General features: G+C 37.8%; 1 protein-coding gene across 27 annotated transcripts in view; it reads left to right on the top strand.

Annotated features, from left to right (window-relative positions):
- Positions 1-18,981, top strand: part of RBFOX2 (RNA binding fox-1 homolog 2) — a 287,058-nt gene that overhangs the window by 69,193 nt on the left and 198,884 nt on the right. For 25 of the 27 annotated variants that reach the window (XR_012482832.1, XM_074271555.1, XM_074271549.1 and 22 more), the window contains exon 2: positions 18,781-18,831. The exons of 1 other annotated variant lie outside the window; for it this stretch is intronic. Coding sequence is in view for 25 of the 26 variants with exons in the window: in XM_074271555.1 (XP_074127656.1) it covers positions 18,781-18,831 (51 nt within the window). In the remaining variant the exon portion in view is untranslated. Of the gene's footprint in view, positions 1-3,487; positions 3,512-18,780; positions 18,832-18,981 lie in introns of those variants that run through there. One more of the 27 variants, XM_074271562.1, reaches the window with a different exon arrangement.

Here is an 18,981-nt window from a genome sequence, read left to right as displayed (position 1 = left end):
TCAGATCCTCCTGACTTCAGGGTGGTACTCTAGCCACTGCACCACTTAATTGCCCCTAACTTTTTTTTTTTTTTTTTAATGTTTAATTGATATCCCTTCCTTTCTGTATTTCTGTCACTATGAGTAAACTTATTCTTCGCCTACTTTTGGAAGAGGAAGACATCTCTATAAAAAAATCAGTATACTGAGGCAGAACTAATCACTATAGTGGCCAGATCTGAAAATGTATGTTTTCTTCTGAATGAAAGTCTGTCACCTCTCTGCTAAGAGAGCTTTTTCTTGGAGTTGTCATTGCTCAAACCCACTAGTCAGAGTTCTGTACTCCCTCAGAGTTAATTTTCTTATTTCTTTTTGTGGTTTTTGTAAAACTTGTTTACCTATGTTCATTTTACCTCACATGAACTTAGACAAATCTTCCCAGATTTTTCTGAATCTGTTCTATTTATTATTTCTTATGATGAAATAATATTCCAATGTTATATCCACATATCACTTTTTGGTCATCCATTTCCCTCAGTTGGACTTGCTCCTTTATATCCACATGTTTGGTACAACAGAAAATCATGCTGTAATAAATATTTTTGTACACATGAGTTCCATCCCATAGTATTTGCTAACTTTGGGTTTTGTGCTTAGTTGTGATATCACTGGGTCAAAGGTTATGCACAGTTTAGTGAGGTTTGGGATACGATTTTAAATTGTTTTCTAGAAAGATTGTCCCAATTCAGAGTGTGCCACCAATTAAGAGAAAGATGACTTACATTATTATTGTTGTTGTTTATGATTTTTATTTATTTTTTCCCTTTATTAAAGCTTTTTATTTTTCAAAACATATGCATGGAGAATTCTTCAACATTAGCCCTTGCAATACCTTGTGCTCCAATTGCCCCCTCCTTTCCCCATGCCCTCCCCTAGATGGCAAGTAGTCCAATATATGTTAAACATGGTAGAAATATATGTTAAATCAAATATATGCATATATATTTATATACAATTATTGTGCCTCACAAGAAAAACCAAATCAAACCAGGAAAAAAAAAAGAGAAGCAAAATAAAATGCAAACAAACAACAACAAAAAGAGTAAAAATGCTATGTTGTGAACCACATTCAGTTCTCACAGTCCTCTGGGTGTAGATGGCTAGAACTGGTTTGAATCATCTCATTGTTGAAGAGAGCCGCGTCCATTAGAATTGTATAATCTTGTTGCTGTGTACAATGATCTCCTGGTTCTGCTCCTTTCATTTAGCATCAGTTCATGTGAGCATAGTTTCAAATTGCTCTCCAGAATGGATGGATCCATTCACAGTTCCACCAACAATGTATTAGGATCCCAGTTTTCTCACATCCCCTCCAACATTCATCATTATTTTTTCCTGTCATCTTAGCCAATCTGACAGGTATGTAGTGGTATCTCAGAGTTGTCTTAATTTGAATTTCTCTGATCCAGTAGTGATTTAGAGCACCTTTTCATATGACTAGAAATAGTTTCAATTTCTTTCATCTGAAAATTGTTCATATCCTTTGATCATTTATCAATTGGAGAATGACTTGAATTCTTATAAATTAGTCAATTCTCTATATATTTTAGAAATAAGGCCTTTATCAGAACCTTTGAATGTAAAAATGTTTTTCCACTTTATTTGTTTCCCTTCTAATCTTATCTGCATTATTTTTGTTGGTACAAAAACTTTTTAACTTAATATAACAAAATTATCTATTTTGTGATCAATAATGATCTCTAGTTCTTCTTTGGTCACAAATTCCTTCCTCCTCCACAGATCTGAGAGGTAAACTATCCTATGTTCTTCTAATTTATTTATATCTTTTTTTTTTTTTTTTTTTTTTTTTTATGAAGATGACTGACTTTGAAAAGAAGATTAATCATTTGGTTCTTTCAATTTGTGATAGGAACCAAATTGTGTTTTAGCTTGATTTGCATAGACTTGTGAATTGTAGGCTGGGAAGGAACAGCCAGCCTCCTATCCAAAGCTAGAACCCCTACAATAATGTTTGCTCACTTCAGTGAGGCTTTATTGCCTGTTTATCCCTGAAAAATCTTTATGTTAAAGCTAGTTAAGTTAGATTTGGGCAGGTGAATATTTTAGAGTATTCAAAATATTGAAAGGACATGAGCATTAAAAAGATGTGTTGGAAAAAAGTTTTAAAGTGCCAGCTTCTGTGATTTCCTATTATTATTTGGACTTGTGGTTTAAAAATTGCTTTGACTGGAGTTCTGAAGCCTTTCAAAGTTTTTTTTTCTTTATTATTTCATTATAGAAGTTGTTCTCTTAATTCTACTCTCTCCTTTCTGCATCAGTTTACAAAGATTTCTCTTTTCAATTTACTCCAGATTTGTCCATTTTATCACTTATTATGGGGAAAAAAATATGCCATTCCATTCATATGCCACAATTTGTTTAACCATTCGCCAGTTGAAAGATAGTTGAGTTAGATTCCAGCTTTTGGCTACAATAGAAGGAGCTGCTATAAATATTTTTTACAAACAAACCTTTTTCTTCTTTTGTTGATTTTTTTTTTTTTGGGGGGGAAGGAGGGTTTTGAACTTGTAGTAGCGTAGTTGGTCAAAGAACAGTTTGGTGACTTTCTAAGTATCCTTCTCTTTATTCTCCAGAATGGCAGATCCAGTTCACAGCTCCATCATCACTATGCTCTTGTGCCAGTTTTCCTGTAGGAAATTTGACCTTTTAATTTTCTCCTTTATCTGATAAATATGAGGTAAAACTCCCAAAATTGCTTAAATTTGTATTTCTCTAAGAATTAATGATTTTGAACTTATTATTTATATATGATTATTGATAGCTTGGATTTCTTCTTTTGAAAATTACTCGTCCATATTCTTTGACCAGTTCTCTTTTGAGGGGATCAGGGTTGTATTTTTAAGATATAGTGTTAGGTTGCTTTTTAAAGAGGTGGTTTATTTATTTATTTATTTATTTATTTTTTATGATTAGTAGAAGGAATCCTGATGACAAGTAGAATCTGGTATATTTACTCTTCCAAATCATTAAAAGTTCTTTTTCTTCATTGCCACTTAGTTGTTTCACCTAATAGGCCTCATCCCAGTACATGTGGGACTTCGAGTGTTGTCAGCTGCTGACTGAGTGGTGGGCCACGGGATGTTGCAAGGGATATGCCGGCCCCCGATACCTGTGTCACAGATGGATTTATCACTATTTTCAAATCTATTATTAATAATACAAATTTAGTAAAACATTATTGCATTCCTACAAAGCTATTGTATGTTTTCTCAGCCAATGGATGCCAATCATACTGCTACTGTTATATGTTTGAGATCTGTGGCTTTTTTATATTAAAAATTGATCCTTCTATTTCAAGGTTGGGAACAGCTGCAGTAGAGGTTCGCCATGTTGGCTTGTGTTTATACTCTCTCTAGCTACCCACACTGCTGTTAAGCTCAAATGGCTGAGATGCTTTTTGTTGTCCTTCTTTTCCAGAGCCATATGATACATGATGGGAACCATGCACAGTGTGAGTTTCTGCATGTGATAGTATTGGTAGCACAGGCTCCTTCTCTTTGTCTTTGGCTTCTCCAAACAAAAGTAGGCTTCTTCAGCACTGGGAAATGCTTTTCTTCAGCAGCCAGGAAGGGAGACCACATGGCTCGGGGAGCTTGGTTATCTTCAGCATTTCCTTTAATAGCTTGCTTGCATGCATGCAAAGGCAAGGGGAAGGTTGTCAGCTAGAGAGAGAGAGAGAGGCATTTGTATGAGCCAGCTTCATTATTTACCTTCTTTTGCCTCCTTTCCTTCTCTCTGTCCCATAATTTTGTGGGTGGTTGGAAAATTGCCCTGGGCTTTGCTTGGCTTAGCAGATGAGGCAGATTCTGGAATGAGTCCTGGCTTGGGGATTCAGGGAGCCCGAGTTCTAGTCCTCCTTTTACCTCGATGGATTGTGTGAGCCTCCTTACTTGTAATGGATTTTCCTCCTCTGTAGCGGGGGTGGGAGGGTGGGTTTCTTGGAGGATCTCAGAGGTCCCTTTTAGTGACTGATTTTTGAACATGTGATGGAGCTTGCTTTTCTCCCCTTTTAGAGCTTCTGCGGCCAAAAAGATTTTTTTTTAAACTTCTTTGTTTAGCTAGCTAGTGCCTTTTCAAGATCCAAGCATCTAAGCCTTTGCTCGCTACCTCTTTCCAGCCTCACCAATAGCAGACAGCTAGAAATAATTGGGAGACTAATTCTTAGCCAGTGCCTGAGAGGCATCAGTAGAAGGAGCCCCTGCTAGTCAGTCAAAAAGCCTAGGTTCAAGGTCATGTTTTTCACCCTGTGAGTCTCACTCAGCCATCAGTTATTTGGAGCTTACTAGGTGCCAGGCACTGTGCTAATCACCAGGGATACAAAGGCAGACAGAAAGGATTCCTACTCTCAAAAAGCTCCAATTTTAATGGAGACTATACCAAAGAAGATATAAACAGATATATAAGTAGGAAGTAATCTCAGAGGGAAGGCACTGGAGCTAGGGAGAGGACAGAGACAGGACTAGAAATGACCTCGTGCAGATTTTGGGATTAGATCTGCACCTTAATGAAAGCCTGGCAAGATAGAAGTGAGGAGAGAGAGCATTGCAGACATAGAGACCCCCCCCTTGGGGAGAAGGTACCGCCAAGAGATGGAGGGTCATCATCTGTAATGGTGACCCTGGCATTGGGGATTCTCCCTTAGAGGGATACTGTTTTATATGCCTAAAGTTCTGTAAAAATGTAAATTCTTCTTATTATTATAGAATATTGTCAAGGAGGTCTTCCCTGTGGACCATCTTCTCACAGATTGAATTTCAGTTATGGCTCTAGTGGCCATGGTATAAGATCTGTGATTAGTATCCTTACATCACAGCTCTATTTTTGCACAGAAAAATAAAACTCTTCATTACTTTAAAAATACTTCTTTCTTTTTCAAAACCCCTTGAGGAAAATGGCCCCATCTACTTCATTGACCTTAGTTGCAGGAACACAGGTAACTTTTACTTGGCACAAAGATGTATCTTTAATAGAAAATCTGCCAGTGAATGTCACTGAACTGGAGACATCTTTAAAGAACAGTATTTCTTTTATCCTGTTCTCAGAGGCCATCTTCCTTCTACTTATTAGGCATGTGGCTTTTTCGCCTTGGACCCTGACTTATGGGCTTCATGACCCTCTATTCTAAATGGATCGCTCTCTCCTCAGCAGACACGGTCTATTTCCTGTTATGGGATGGTGGTGTGGCAAAGGTCCTGAATTTGGAGTCAGAGAGGGCCTGGTCTCCTGAGCCTCTGGGATCTCATCCTACAAGAAGGACTTTGGCTAGACCTCCAGCATTCCATCCTGTGATCCTTCGCCCTGTCTCAGTGGAACTTGTACTGTTCTTCCCATTACAGAGCCTTGTAATCTGCACTGCAGTGCATTTTGCTTGTAGGTATTCCACCATCATCTGGTAGCTTTGCCTCCTTAGGCCCACTACTGGTTCTATTTTAAAATCTTAAATTTAAGTTAAAATTGCAAATTTTAAAGGATCTCAGAGGTCCTCTCATTGAACCTTGATCTGAAGCATAAAACTCGTGTCACCCTCCTCTAAAACCTCAGTTCAGATGCCTTCAGGTGATAGGAAACACTCTAGTTTTCCAGGCAGCCTGTCCTGTTTTAGGACAGCTCTAATTGGTAGGATGTTCTTTGAATAATTAGTGGTCCTTTCCAGTGTTTCTCTACTTCCTCATTCGAATATATTAGTGTCTCCTCTGTCAGGTTTTTAGTTTGAGTTTTCACACTGTGTTCTGTGATTACTGTTTTGTTTCTCCAGTACCTTTTCCCAATTTTTTTGGTATAGGCTTGGCAGGAGAATAGTCTGTCCAACACGATTTAGTAACATTCTGTATAATATTCCATTTTCTTTCCAGAATGATTGTATAAGTTCGTGTGTCTCTTCCAGCAGTGCCTCAATGTGCCTGATTTCTTGCAATCTCTCCAGCATTCGTCATTTCTTTTTTGTCATTTTTGTTACTGTGATGAGTTTGAGGAATTTGAATCGCTTTAATCTTCATTTCTCTAATTAGTAGTGATTTGGAGTAGTTTTTCATAGGGCCTCAAGGTAGACTGTGTTTGTTCCTTTGAAGATAGTATATGTTTGATCTGGAGAAGCTAGCTTGAGAGGGGCTTAATCTTCAGGTATTTGAAGGAACATCAAGGCATTTACCATTTCCCTCTAAGTTACCCTGTATTTAATTTGTACACATTTTCAACCCTGATAGGATATAAATTCCTTTAATGGCAGGGACTTAATTTTTATCCGAAGTGCTGGGTATAGTTCCTGGTGCTTACAAAATGGCTTTTGATTTGACTTGCTTTTTGGCTTCAAAAGGCAGAACTAGGTAGGAGTTGTAGAGAGAGAGCTAGTGATTGGACGTAAAGAAAAACTTGGTAATAGTTTGACCTATCCAAAATAGAAGGGATGGCCTTGGAGAGTTGTGGGTTTTTCTTCTCTGGAGGTCTTCATCGAGAACTGGGATGCTCCCTTGGTGGGAATGTTGTGGGAGGGCCTGTGGGTGAGGTAGGGGTGGACCTGGAGGGCCCTTGGAACTCTTTAAATTTTGAGATTCTCTGGTACATTAAGGGTCATGTGCTGGTCCAGGAAGTGGTAAGGTCCATTGGATCTTCTCCAGGGACAGCATTACTGTCAAGATTAGTTCCTAATTAGGATTCTCACCTCCTTTTTCTAAGAGGAATGAATCATCAGGCCCTTGCTGCTGTGCTTTAGAGTGAAGGAGGCGTACAAGGAATAGTTCTTGTCTGGGGAAGGTGGGGGTGGGGGGATGTGAGCAGCATATAATCAGAAACAACCCTTTTTATCATTCAAAGTTGTTACATAGTAGGACAGCAAATGCCTGACTTTCAAAGACAAAATATTATTATTTGGCTTTTGCTAGGAAGCTCAAAGGCACAAGTATCCATTCTGGAGGGCAAGGATGAGGACCATTGTTGGCTAAGTTAGGGAGAGCGATACCCTTGTGTTAATTCTGAATATGAATGTGTTCAGAAAAAAATGGAGCGGTAATGCTCACTTTTACTTACTGTAATATAAGTAAGTTATGTAATATAAGTAATATTGTTGGTTAGTTCAGTTGCTCTATGATGCTAAGGAAACTCGACATACATTTCATCCCAATCTAGGTTAATTAGCTTCTCAGAAATGCAAGTTCGATATTTTGAAATTTGTGACAGTGGCCTCAGAGGGGGGAGCAGGTAAGAGATGAGAGCTGGTTCATAGCAGACCAGTTTGATTGGTTTCTTATCTGCTGGTCGGGGGCATGTTACTTTATCCTCAGAGCCTTGGGTTCCTTACATATACAGTGGGAATGATAATACTTGCATTAGGTACCTCACAGGGTTCTTCTTAGGGAAGTACTTTGTAAACCTCCCATCTAAAAGAGCAACTAATTGCAGTTACTACTGTCGATAATAATAATAACTAGAATCGACATAGTGATTGAAGGTTTGCTAAGTGCTTTCTTTACATGTTATTTCATTGATCCTCATACCATCACCATGTAGTACATGCTTCTATTGTCCGCATTTGGCAGAGGAAAGTGAAGATGAGAGCAGGTAAGTGACCTATCTAGGGTCACCCAGTTGCTAAGTGTCGGAGGCAGGATTCAGAGTTGGAGCTTCCTGATTCTCAGGTCAGTGCCCTCTCTCCTGTGCCACCTGGCTGCTTCAGTATTGAGAGTGATAAAGATTATGACTACCAGTAACAATAGCAGTCATAGAAGTGGAAGTTTAAAAAAAAAAAAAAAAAAGGAAGGAAGGAAGAATAACAGCAACAATAATAGTCCATAGCATCTGAGAGGAGATCATTAATTTCATTTGCTTGGAGGTTTGGATCATAGAATTTAGCTTTGGAAAGAATGACCCTTTAATGCTATCTGGTCCACACCTGGAGAGGTTAAATAATAGCAATAAAAACGAGCATTTCCATAGTGCTTAAAGGTTTGCAAAATACTTTACACATATTATCTCATTTTATGGTTGAGGATGTTAAGAGCTAGTAAGTGTCTGAAGTCTCTCTGCCTCCAAGCAACTGGGTAATTCACTGATTAGAATACTGGGCTGGAGTCAAGAAGACCTGAGTTCAAATTTGGCCTCTGATACTCACTATATGACCCTGGGCAATTCACTTAAGCCTGTTTGCCTCAGTTCACTTATCTGTAAAATGATGTAGCCAATGAGATTGTATTCACTCTAGTATCTTTGCCAAGAAAATTCCAAAGAGGGACACAAAGAATCAGGTACAACTGAACAGTAGTTACCTAACTTGTCCAGTGTTCTTTATATTAATTATATTAGCCAGCTGGCCATCTAGTTAAGGCCACATTACTAGTAAATGGGGACCTGAAATTCAGTCCTGAATCCTTTGACTCCAAATTCATTGCTCTTTGGAAGATTTTAAAAGTATCTTTTAACAAAAATGTGAAATAATCAACAAGGCAATTTTAGCTGGCTTTAAAAGAATATTGAATCGTGTCTTCTGGACACGATATTTTAAGAATGGCGTTAGGGTGAATGAGGCTGATGACTGTACTGGAGACAGATCGTTATGGGAATGGGTTTGAGGAACTGATGTCACTTAGAAGACTTGGGTGGGATAATAATCAGAAATCACTAAAATAAAGGATGTCATGTGGAAGAGAAATTGGATGGATTGTCCTTGACCCCAGAGAGCAGATCCAACAGTGAGTGATGAGTGGAAGTTGTAGATGTTGGGGAAAGCTGTTCCAGAGTGGCAGGAGGTGCCTGGAAAGAGAGGACATTGCTCATGCACACTCACTTGACAGGGATGGAAGGAGCAATTCTTATTCAGTTGCAAATTATAACTGGTATCAAGAAAAAGGATTCCTTGCTACCAAGAGGTAAACAGAGAGAGAAAAAAAAATTTAATATTTTTTATTAATAGCTTTTTATTTTTAAAATACATGCAAAGATAGTTTTCGGCATTCATCCTTGCAAAATCTCGTATTCCAAATTTTTCTCCCTTCCTTCCCTCTACTCCCCTCCCCTAGATAGCAAGTAATCCAAAATATGTTAAAACATGTACAATTCTCTTATACATATTTCCACATTTATCACGCTGCAGAAGAAAAATCAGATCAAAAAGGGGGAAAAAATTGAGGAAAAAAAGCAACAAACAAACAAACAAAAAGATGAAAATACTATGTTGTGATCCACATTCAGTCTCCACAGCCCTCTATGGGTGCAGATGGCTCTCTCCATCACAAGTCCATTGGAATTGACCTGAATCACCTCATTGCTGAAAAGAGCCACATCTGTCACAATGATCGTCACATAATCTTATTGCCATGTACAATGTTCTCTTGATTCTACTCACTTCACTCAGCATTAGTTCATGTATATCTTTCCAGGCTTTTCCTAAATCAGCCTGTTCATCATTTCTTATAGAACAATAATATTGCAATAAAATTCATATCCCATCACTTATTCAGTCATTCCCCAATTCATAAGCATCCACTTAGTTTCCAGTTCCTTGCCACTATAAAAAGGGCTGCTACAAACATTTTGCACATGTGGGTCCTTTTCCCTTTTTAATGATCTCTTTGGGATACAGACCCAGTAGAAATACTGCTGGATCAAAGGACATGCACAGTCAGATAGCCCTTTGGGCATAGAAACTTCAATAATTAAAAAAGGAAGACAACAAGGAAAGTAAATATTTGCTGTGAGCTCTTGGGTTACAGATTTTTTAGAAACAAGGCTTTTTCTTTAAAACCAACAACAACTGGATGGAGCTTAGGTGGGAAGTTCTCCCTAAACAAATTCTATTACTAATGGAAGGGACTGTGGGAGGAGGACAAGGAGGCAGTGGTATAATTTCAGATCTTTAGAGAGAGCCCACCAGAGCCTGAACTAGCCCATTGGAGAATCACCTTTTCAGATCTAATTTATAGACACAGACACACAGACACACGAACACACGCACATGATTTAGACATAAAACTACTCAACAATTTTTCCCCCCCCTGAGGCTGGGGTTAAGTGACTTGCCCAGGGTCACACAGCTAGGAAGTGTTAAGTGTCTGAGATCATATTTGAACTCCTGTCCTCTTGAATTCAAGGCTGGTGCTCTATCCACTGCGCCACCAAGCTGCCTCTACTCAACAATTTTTACAGAAATAAAGATAAACTTAATTGGAGGGATATTCAGTTCTCATAGTTGGGTTGTACTAATACAGTAAAAATGACAATTGTGCCTAAAGTAATTTATCATTTTGGTCATGTGTCAATCAAGTTATCAAAACCAGACAACAAAATAAACTTCATATAGAATTATAAAATATTTTGCAGTACCAGAAAAATAATGAAAAAAAGTATGAGTGTGGAAGAAGCTTAAATGTACCAGATCTCAAACTATGTTATAAAACAACAGTAATCAGGACTTGCTTATACAGATAGCAGGTATTGTGTATAAATCAGAAAAGCATACGAGTAGAACAACTGAACTGAAAATAATAGCCTAGGATTTGATACTCTTAAGAACATAAGTGATGAGAGAAATAATTTCTTTTTGATAATAATTCTTGAAAAAACTGGAAAGGAGAAGAAAAGTGAAAATTTACCAAAGTTAAATTTAATCCAATGTATTATGCCATATAATAACTTTAAAAATGGGTATGTGTTCTGAACATAAATGGTCATACCATAAAATTAAAGCAGAATTACATAAGTGCTTTCACAGCCATTGTTAGGAAAGAATTTAAAAAAAATTTTTTTTTCATCTTAAATAAAATGGGTTTTTATATGTAGAACAAAAAAAAGACCTGCACATGAAACTGTGACTTTTTTATTTTTAAATATATAACTCTCAAAGCTTTGTTATTTATCTGTGATTTTTTTCTGGCCCTCTGTTTTAGTCTATGCTTTTGGGGGGGGGGTAGAGTGGAGGAAGATTGGGTCTCCCTTTCTCACCCACATTAGAAGGGCAGTGATCACTCGTGGGTTAGATTCCACTATTAATTGGCATAAATGTTTTGATCTCTTCTGTTTCCAGTCCGGGTTTATTTGCTCCTCCTTAAATTGTCTAGTATCCCCTGCCTCCCCCAGGGGCTCTTTATATTTAAGTGCCAGATTATTTTGGATTTTCTGTTGACTTTTTTTCCTGCTCTAGGCCACTCTTCAACTCAAATAACCACCAGTGTTCCTAGCAAGGGACTATGTGACCTTTCTTTTTCCTCCTCCCTCCCTTTTCTTTTCTCTTTCCCTCCCTCTCTCCTTCTCCCTCCTTTTTGCCTAGGACTGGGGAACATAATAAATATGCAATGTTAAAACTTTCCCACATTGGTCATGTTAAAAATGTATGGCTTGGGGGGCAGTTAGGTGGGGCAGTGGATAGAGCACCACCCCTGAAGTCAGGTGGAAAGTTTTTTTTTTTTTTTTAAACAATATTATTATATAAAATTTTTCTTAGTTATGCTCATTTCACTCTGCATCATTTCATAAAAGTCTTCCCAGATTTCTGATTTTTTTTTTTTTTAATTGATCATTGCTAATACAGTTCTGGTGTCTAAAATGTCTAAGGAATTGCTACACATATGTAACATTAAGATCCACTCCCTATTCGATAAGTATTCAAGTGATAAAAAATAGTTTTCCCAAAAAAGATTGCAAAGTATAAATTACCACATGAAAAATGCTCCGAATCACTAATAGTAGTAATAGTTCTGTAAATTAAATGTTGTGCTCTTCACATAGGTACTTATTAAATATTTGTTAATATGATATAAAATGAAACGGGTTATTGTTTCTGTTGATCATCTACAATGTGTTCTTCTGCCTCTGAATAGAGTTCCCTTTGGAGATTAATTAATAATGTTTAACCTGGTCTGCCCTTTAGACCTTGGTGGCGATTGCTGGGTTGGGTGGATGTTATTTCTTTGTTTTTGTCTAGTTCCGTAAGTTTTAATATGACTCAGGATTATGTTTCCCTCCCATGACCTTTTTATTATTCTGTCTAAGAGCATAGAAATAGCCCCTCCAGCTGTTCAAAAAAGAGGAGGGCTGCTGTTTTCTTCTAGTTGTGTTATAGCCCTTACTCTTTCCCAGTACTTGGGAATGCTTGGGGGCTTAGTCTGTCGAATATTGGAACAGAATTTCTCCCCCACCCCCCAGATCTCGGATCTTATAAACTCTCTAAGTCTATAAAGATTTTCAGCAGAGGAGTAACACTCTTGTAGAAATGGAACACTCTACTTTGGTAGAGTTTGTCAATTTGAGTGACTATGAATGAAAATCTGGCACCGTTTTGTAAGAAATTCTTCCATGTGATAGGTTGGACTATAACCCTTTTCAAATTTGATTACATTGTAAATTTCAAGTTGAGGAGTAAGGACTTCTGCAGCCATCTGCCATTAACTATATACATTGTCTCCTTTATACTTCAGATATCTGCAACTTTGTAACTTTTTTTTTTTTTTTGCTTTACAAGTTGTTACAAGTTATTTCCCTGTAAAACAGGGAAGGTGACCAGTATAATTTCTAAGCACTTTCTTTAGCACTGATACATATTGAATTACCATTCAGATGGTAACACTTTAGAGTTCACAAAATGCTCTCTGCAGCAATCCTATGAAAGAGCTACTATGAACACTAACATTATCATTTTACAGCTCAGGAAATTGAAGTTAAAAGTGATGCAGTGACTTGCTGGGACTTGCACAGCAATGTTTCTTCATTCCTGTCCTTTGTAAGCTCTCTGAAATATTTAATTCAATTCAGCAACATTTATTGGAAACCTCTTCAATCGAGCTTCCGGCCTCATTCAGCTGAAGCTGTTCTCTCCAAAGTCCCCAGTGGTCTCTTATTTGTCACTTCTAATGGCCTTTTCTTAGATCTCATCCTTCCTGACCTCTGTGTAGCTTTCGCCACTACTGGTATGCTCTTCTGCTCCAGGATACTCTCGGCATTCAAGGCTGTCTTCACCCTACGTTCTTCTGCTTTTCCTTTTTCCTTTTCCAATTGTTCACTCTCTTTCGCTGAGTCTTCATCCAGGTCCATCGTCTGTCAGTAAAAATTGATTAGGCATCTCTAGTGTGCCAGACTCCTTTTGATTCCTTTTTCCCATAAACCTTTTCACCATTGTAATACAAAAATAGAATGAATTTGAGTATCATCCTTGATCTGTAATTCTGCTTAGTTTCTTGAGTATGAAGTTCTCACAAATGTTAAGATGTATCGTGCAAAAAGAATGAGGTAATCTGGACAATGGCAAACAGGAGAATTCACCTGTTAGGGTTGGGGTAGGCCTAGGGTCCGTGAACTTTTTTCAAAGATTTTTTCAAAATCTTTTATCAAAGATTTTCTTTGATAAACTTATTTCATTATAATTGATCCTTTAGTAATTTTCTGCATTTTATTTTATGATTGTAAAAACATCCTGAGGAGTCCATAGGCTTTTCTAGGCTGCCACAGGGATCAGTGACACCCCAAGAGTTAAGGACCCCTGCTCTAGTAGAAGGCCCTAGATTTGAGCCTTTCCTGAGATCTAGTCTTGGTTTTGGAAGCAGAAGATCTGAGTTTGGATCCCAGCTCTCTCCACATGTGAGCACAGGCAAGTCACTTCCCCTTCTCCAGAAGGAGTGCCAGACATTTGAGTGCAAGGCTCCTTCAGCTCTTAAGTCTGTTATGCTGGGAACCTGCTGCCATTCCTTTCCCTTCTCCCTCTTTCCCTCCCTCACTTCCTTCCTTCTTTCCTTCCCTTTCTCTCCCCCCTTCCTTCCTTCTTGCTTTTTTGCTTTTTGTTTTCAAAAATGCATGCAAAGATAGTTTTTAACATTCACCCTTGCAAAACATTGTTTCAAATTTTTTCTCCCTCCCCTAGACAGCAAGTAATCCAATACATGTTAAACATGTGCAATTCTAAGAAAAATCAGATCAGAAAGGGGAAAAAATGAAAAAGAAGACAAAAAGCAAGCAAATGACAAAAAAAGATGAAAATACTATGTTGTGATTCACATTTAGTCCCCACAGTGGGTTGGCTCCCTATCTCATTGACCTGAGTCTCCTCATTGTTGAAAATTCACATCCGTTAGAATTGGTCGTCATATAATCTTGCTGTGGTATACAGTGATCTCCTGGTCCTGCTCATTTCACTCGGCATCAGTTCATGTCAGTCTCTCCAGGCTTCTCTGAGATCATCCTGCTGATCATTTCTTATAGAACCTTCATATTCCATAACTTATTTAGCCATTCCCCAACTGATGGGTATCCACTCAGTTTTCAGTTCCTTTCCACCACAAAAAAGGCAGCCATTTAATAGCTTTCTGAATATGGGAAATCACTTCATTCAGCTTGAATTTGCTCATCTGTAAAATGGGTCTGATAGCTACCTAGCTCTCAGTGTAGTGAGGAAAGCAATATAAACTGCAGAGCATTATACATATCTTTCTAGCCAAGTACTTCTAACTGCTATCTTACAAAGCTGAGTTTTGTCTTGCCTATGGACGATGCTGTAGTCTTCTTATTTGCAGTGAAACAAAGAGCTTGTAGGAAAGCAATGATAGTCCTGAAGCCAAACTTTTCCCAAGTCATACTTACAAAAAAAGATACATTATTATTAAAAAAATGATACATACAAAAAAAGCTCTATCCGTGGAATTCCCCTTGAATGAGCTGATCAAAGAGGTCATTGATCAGTGTGAGGGGTCAGATTTCTCTTCCCTAATAAAGTGGATGCTTTTGGAAAACCCATCTCCATACAAATATTAGTGACCTCCACATTTTGTTACATTTTTATGGCACTATAAGATTTATGAAGTACTTGTATCTTCAGTGACCTTGTAAAGGAGGAACTTGTTGGGGAAGTTGCCTCCCTCTGAAGTGTGGCGGCTGAGCAAGGTTTGAATCTTGCTTGGCTCTGCCATAGTCTGCTTGGATGACTTCATACAAGCTTTTCAGCTCTCTGAACCTCCATTTCTTCATTTGTAAAGTGAGCCTTTGCGACTAAATTGAACCTAAGTTTCATTTAGCCCTACATAAAGAATTCTGCTTGGAACTCAGATGTCCTAACTCCAAGTGCCTTTAATGAGCCTAATTCTTTGACCTGAATGTGAGAGAGATCATAACACGAGCCCGTATTATGTCTTCTCACTGCCTCAAAACAAAACTTCAATTAAAGTGTCTTTATTGTACAGAAGTGGGATCTGTCATTTTTGTTTTTAGGAGAAGCAAATAAAACCTCTCTTTGGATGAGCAGGAGAATGATAGTATCTATTTATTTTTAATCTCAAATGGAAACAGGATGTTGATTCTTCTGCTAAAAAAAATGGCACATGAAGGGATATTAGATGAGAAACTGAAAGAATGGCATGATACAATGAAAAAGAATCCTTGATTCCGAGTCAGAAATTGGGACTTTTGGACACTGTTATCTAACAGTAGTTTGGAGATTTCTAAGTCAATATATGGCCCAAAGGGATCTGTTTATATTTGAGTTGGACTATTTTGGCTATCTGAGAGAGGGAGCTATAGAGCCAGAGCTTGAAGGGATAGGATGAAATGAAACTCTTAAGATTGGAGGTGGTCTGGGCTGTTGTTGGCAGTAGTAAAAGAACCAAAGAGTAAGGAGAGGTTAAAGTTGATCATCCGCATCCCAGGGCTTAGTTATTGTCTCTGTGCAGATGACTCACCTATTAACACACCCAACCTCAATCTTCTACTGGATGTTCCAAACTGGGCAACCCAGGCTCATCTCAGCCTTTGTGTTCCAAAAAAGAACTGCCTTTCTTCCCAAATCCATTCCTCTTTAGACGGTTCTAACCAAGAGTTTCTTGTAGGTATTTAGATGTCATAAGAGTATTAGATAGGGGATTGGAGCTGAACCTGAGTTTTCATTAGAATGGGGAACTCCTAGGTGAGGAACAGGGTGGACACCTTTTGTATTACTATCTTACAGAATAGGCTGGAACACTTAAGTTGAAGTAACAAACATGGTTATGGAGCTACAGTAGGTTTTGGAGGTGGGGCTTGAACCCAGCATTTTAATCAGCATTGATGTGACGATTACTATATCCAGTGTTCCTTTGGTTTTGTTCATTTTATTCTGCATTATTTCATGCAAACCTTTCCATGTTTTTCTAAAGTTAGCTTGCTCATCTTTTTTTTACATCACAGTAGTATTCCATCGCAATCACAGTTAACCAATTGATAGGTATTCCCTTAATTTTTGTTACCACAAAGAGAGCTGTTATAAATATTTTAGAGTGTATGGGTTCTTTCCCTTTTTTCCTGATCACTTTGAGAAACAGACCTCATAGTGTCAAAGGGTATACAAATTTTATATATCTCTTTGGGTATAATTGCAGATTATTGGTGGTGAATTCAACTTTTTCATTTTTGATACTGATAATTTGGTTGTTATTGTTGGTTTTTTTTTTTAATCTAGTTAATTGGGATAGCTAGATGGTACAGTGGGTATACCACTCTGGAGTCAGGAGGAACTGAGTTCAAACTGAGTTAAGGAGTTCTCTTCTGTGGATTTTTGTGCTGCTTTTGCCATTTGACCTATTCTGTTTTTTAAGATGTTGTTTTCTTCAGTATTTTTTTGTGTCTCCTTTACTAAGTGGTTGACCCTTTTTTTCATGATTTTTTTCCTTCACTCTATTCTCTCTCTCCTTATTTTCCATCTACCTCTCTTATTTGATTTTAAAAATTGTTTTTCAACTCTTCAGGGGTCTGAAATCAACTCAGTTTTATTTGTACTTTGCATGTTGTTGTTTTCTTCCAAGTTTATATTTTGGTTTTCCCAGTACCATAGTATCTTTCTGTGGTTTAGTATTTTTGTTGTTATTATTTGCTCATTTTTAATTCTTCCAAGATCATATAATCTAAGGAGAGGTATGGTTCCTGCTCTCCTGTCCTGTGCTCTGGTCTGTGAGCAACCATTTTCTGCCCTGGAATTGTAACCAATATCCTTGTTCCTGCTAGTGCTTCTCTTCACCTTGGGACTGCAACCTGGAACTGAGTGATGCAGTAGAATCCTGCTTTCAGTGACAGCAAAGGGTTCCCAGCAATCTCTTTTTGATTGATATTGGACCCTTTTATTCTCTGGGTTGAGAGTTCTGAAGGCCACCTCAGCTTATTGTTAATCCCAAGGTCTGCAGTTGGTTTGCCAGAGTTGAGCTTACACAGCAGGGCCTACGTTAGACTGTACTCTCAACTCTGACCCCACTGAGACAGAACTTTCCTGCCAACCTTCTAAGTTGTCTTGTGCTGAAAAATGATTTCACTCCATCCTTTTGTTGGTTCTGCTGCTCCAGAATTTGTTTTAAAGCATAATTTAAATGTTTTTTTGGGGGGAGGAATTTGTGAGTTCATGCAAGTCTCTGCGTTGGCTATCTTGGCTGTGCCATTTTGGCTGTGCCCTCTGGGAGAATGAATTTAGAAAGGAATGAGTCAAGATTAGAGGGCTGAGGAGAGATTTTTTGGGATCTGCCTTCATTTTTGGAGCAAGTACAATTTTTAGTGGTTCAATTATTCCTTCCACATCGTGACTTTCCTCTTGTGTTTTTGATATGTATATATTACAAGTTGATGTAAGAAATTAAATAGAAATTTTTGTAGTTTCACAGAAACAGCAGATAACACAGAAAAAAGTTCAGAAACTTAGAAATGCATAGAATATATGGATATAGTATTATACGACATCAACATATTTTATTTTTGGATACCATAATAATTCAGATTTCTTTTCTAGTAAGGATGGAGGGCCAAAAATTATGTGGATTTTCCAGATTGCAGGGTGCTGTGCCCTTTTCCCTTGAGATGCAGAAGAGAGAACTAATCATTTAATGCAAGTTAACTTTCATTTATAGTTATAGGTATACTGTCACTTTTTGGACTTTGAAAATATTAATTTCTGAAGCCTCTAAGAATTGCCTATTGTGGAACACAGACTTCAGGATTCCTGGTTGCTAATTAGAAAATAATCTTTCAATTTCAGTGTTTGAATACATTTCACACTATCTTTGTAAAATAATTTCATACTCAGTCCTTGTTAGAGCAATAAAGGCAAGTCATTTAACTTTCAAGATTCAGTTCATTTCTCACCTTCTTGGGGAGGGCTTTGTCCAAGCCCTTTTTCCTCCTACACTTTTTTCTAGGATCATTCAGGATTTATATTGTCTGTATCTTGCATGAATATAATCCCTTGAATGTTGTTTTCCCTCATTGGAGTGGGGGCTCTTTGAGGATGTAGTGACCCTATTTTTTCTTTTCTTTTGTATCCTCACTGCTTAGCACAGTATTTGGCTTGTAGTAAGTACTCAATATATATCTGATTAAGTCCACATTTATATGGGATAATAAGGAAAAGAGGATTATTTGTTTGCATTGGGACGGTATAAAGATAGCCAGCATCCCTGGGTCAGTAAGAGTTTTCTACAGGGACTAAAACTGTAATGTACTTTGAAAGGACTGATGTGATGCAGAATTAGAGGGAGGGGGTAGATTTTTTTTTTCAAGTGTGTTTTTGGAGATAGGAAGGAGAGAATATTACAAGAAAGTAAGTTTTTTTGATTGGAGTAGAGGATTTATTACAAGATATGTGTCTTCTAGTTAATTAGAATGGTGCAAGATGATGGTCTTGCCTAGGCACCAGGGATGGGATTTTGTATCGGATTTTTTGGGTGATAGGGCAACTGTGATTTCAGAATACTAAAACATTGTTGCTTCTCATTTACCATTTAAAAAATCCTTTTCTTTTAGAACGAGTCACTGACCCCAGGTTATCATGGATTCCCAGCGAGGGACAGCCAGGTAGGAATCTATTATTTTGTCTCCTGAATGGGGTGTGTGTAAATGAATGTGTTTATGAGATCCATGGATGCTGGGGCAGAGGGCATTTACTGACATGAATTTTTATTTTTGAGAGTGCTGTGGGTTCATTTCTCAAGGCAGACACTTAGA

Source organism: Sminthopsis crassicaudata, chromosome 5 (genome assembly GCF_048593235.1).
Source record: "Sminthopsis crassicaudata isolate SCR6 chromosome 5, ASM4859323v1, whole genome shotgun sequence".
Lineage (NCBI taxonomy): Eukaryota > Metazoa > Chordata > Mammalia > Dasyuromorphia > Dasyuridae > Sminthopsis > Sminthopsis crassicaudata.
The sequence above is the reverse complement of the archived record's forward strand: the minus strand, read 5'-3'. Positions and strand labels throughout refer to the sequence as shown.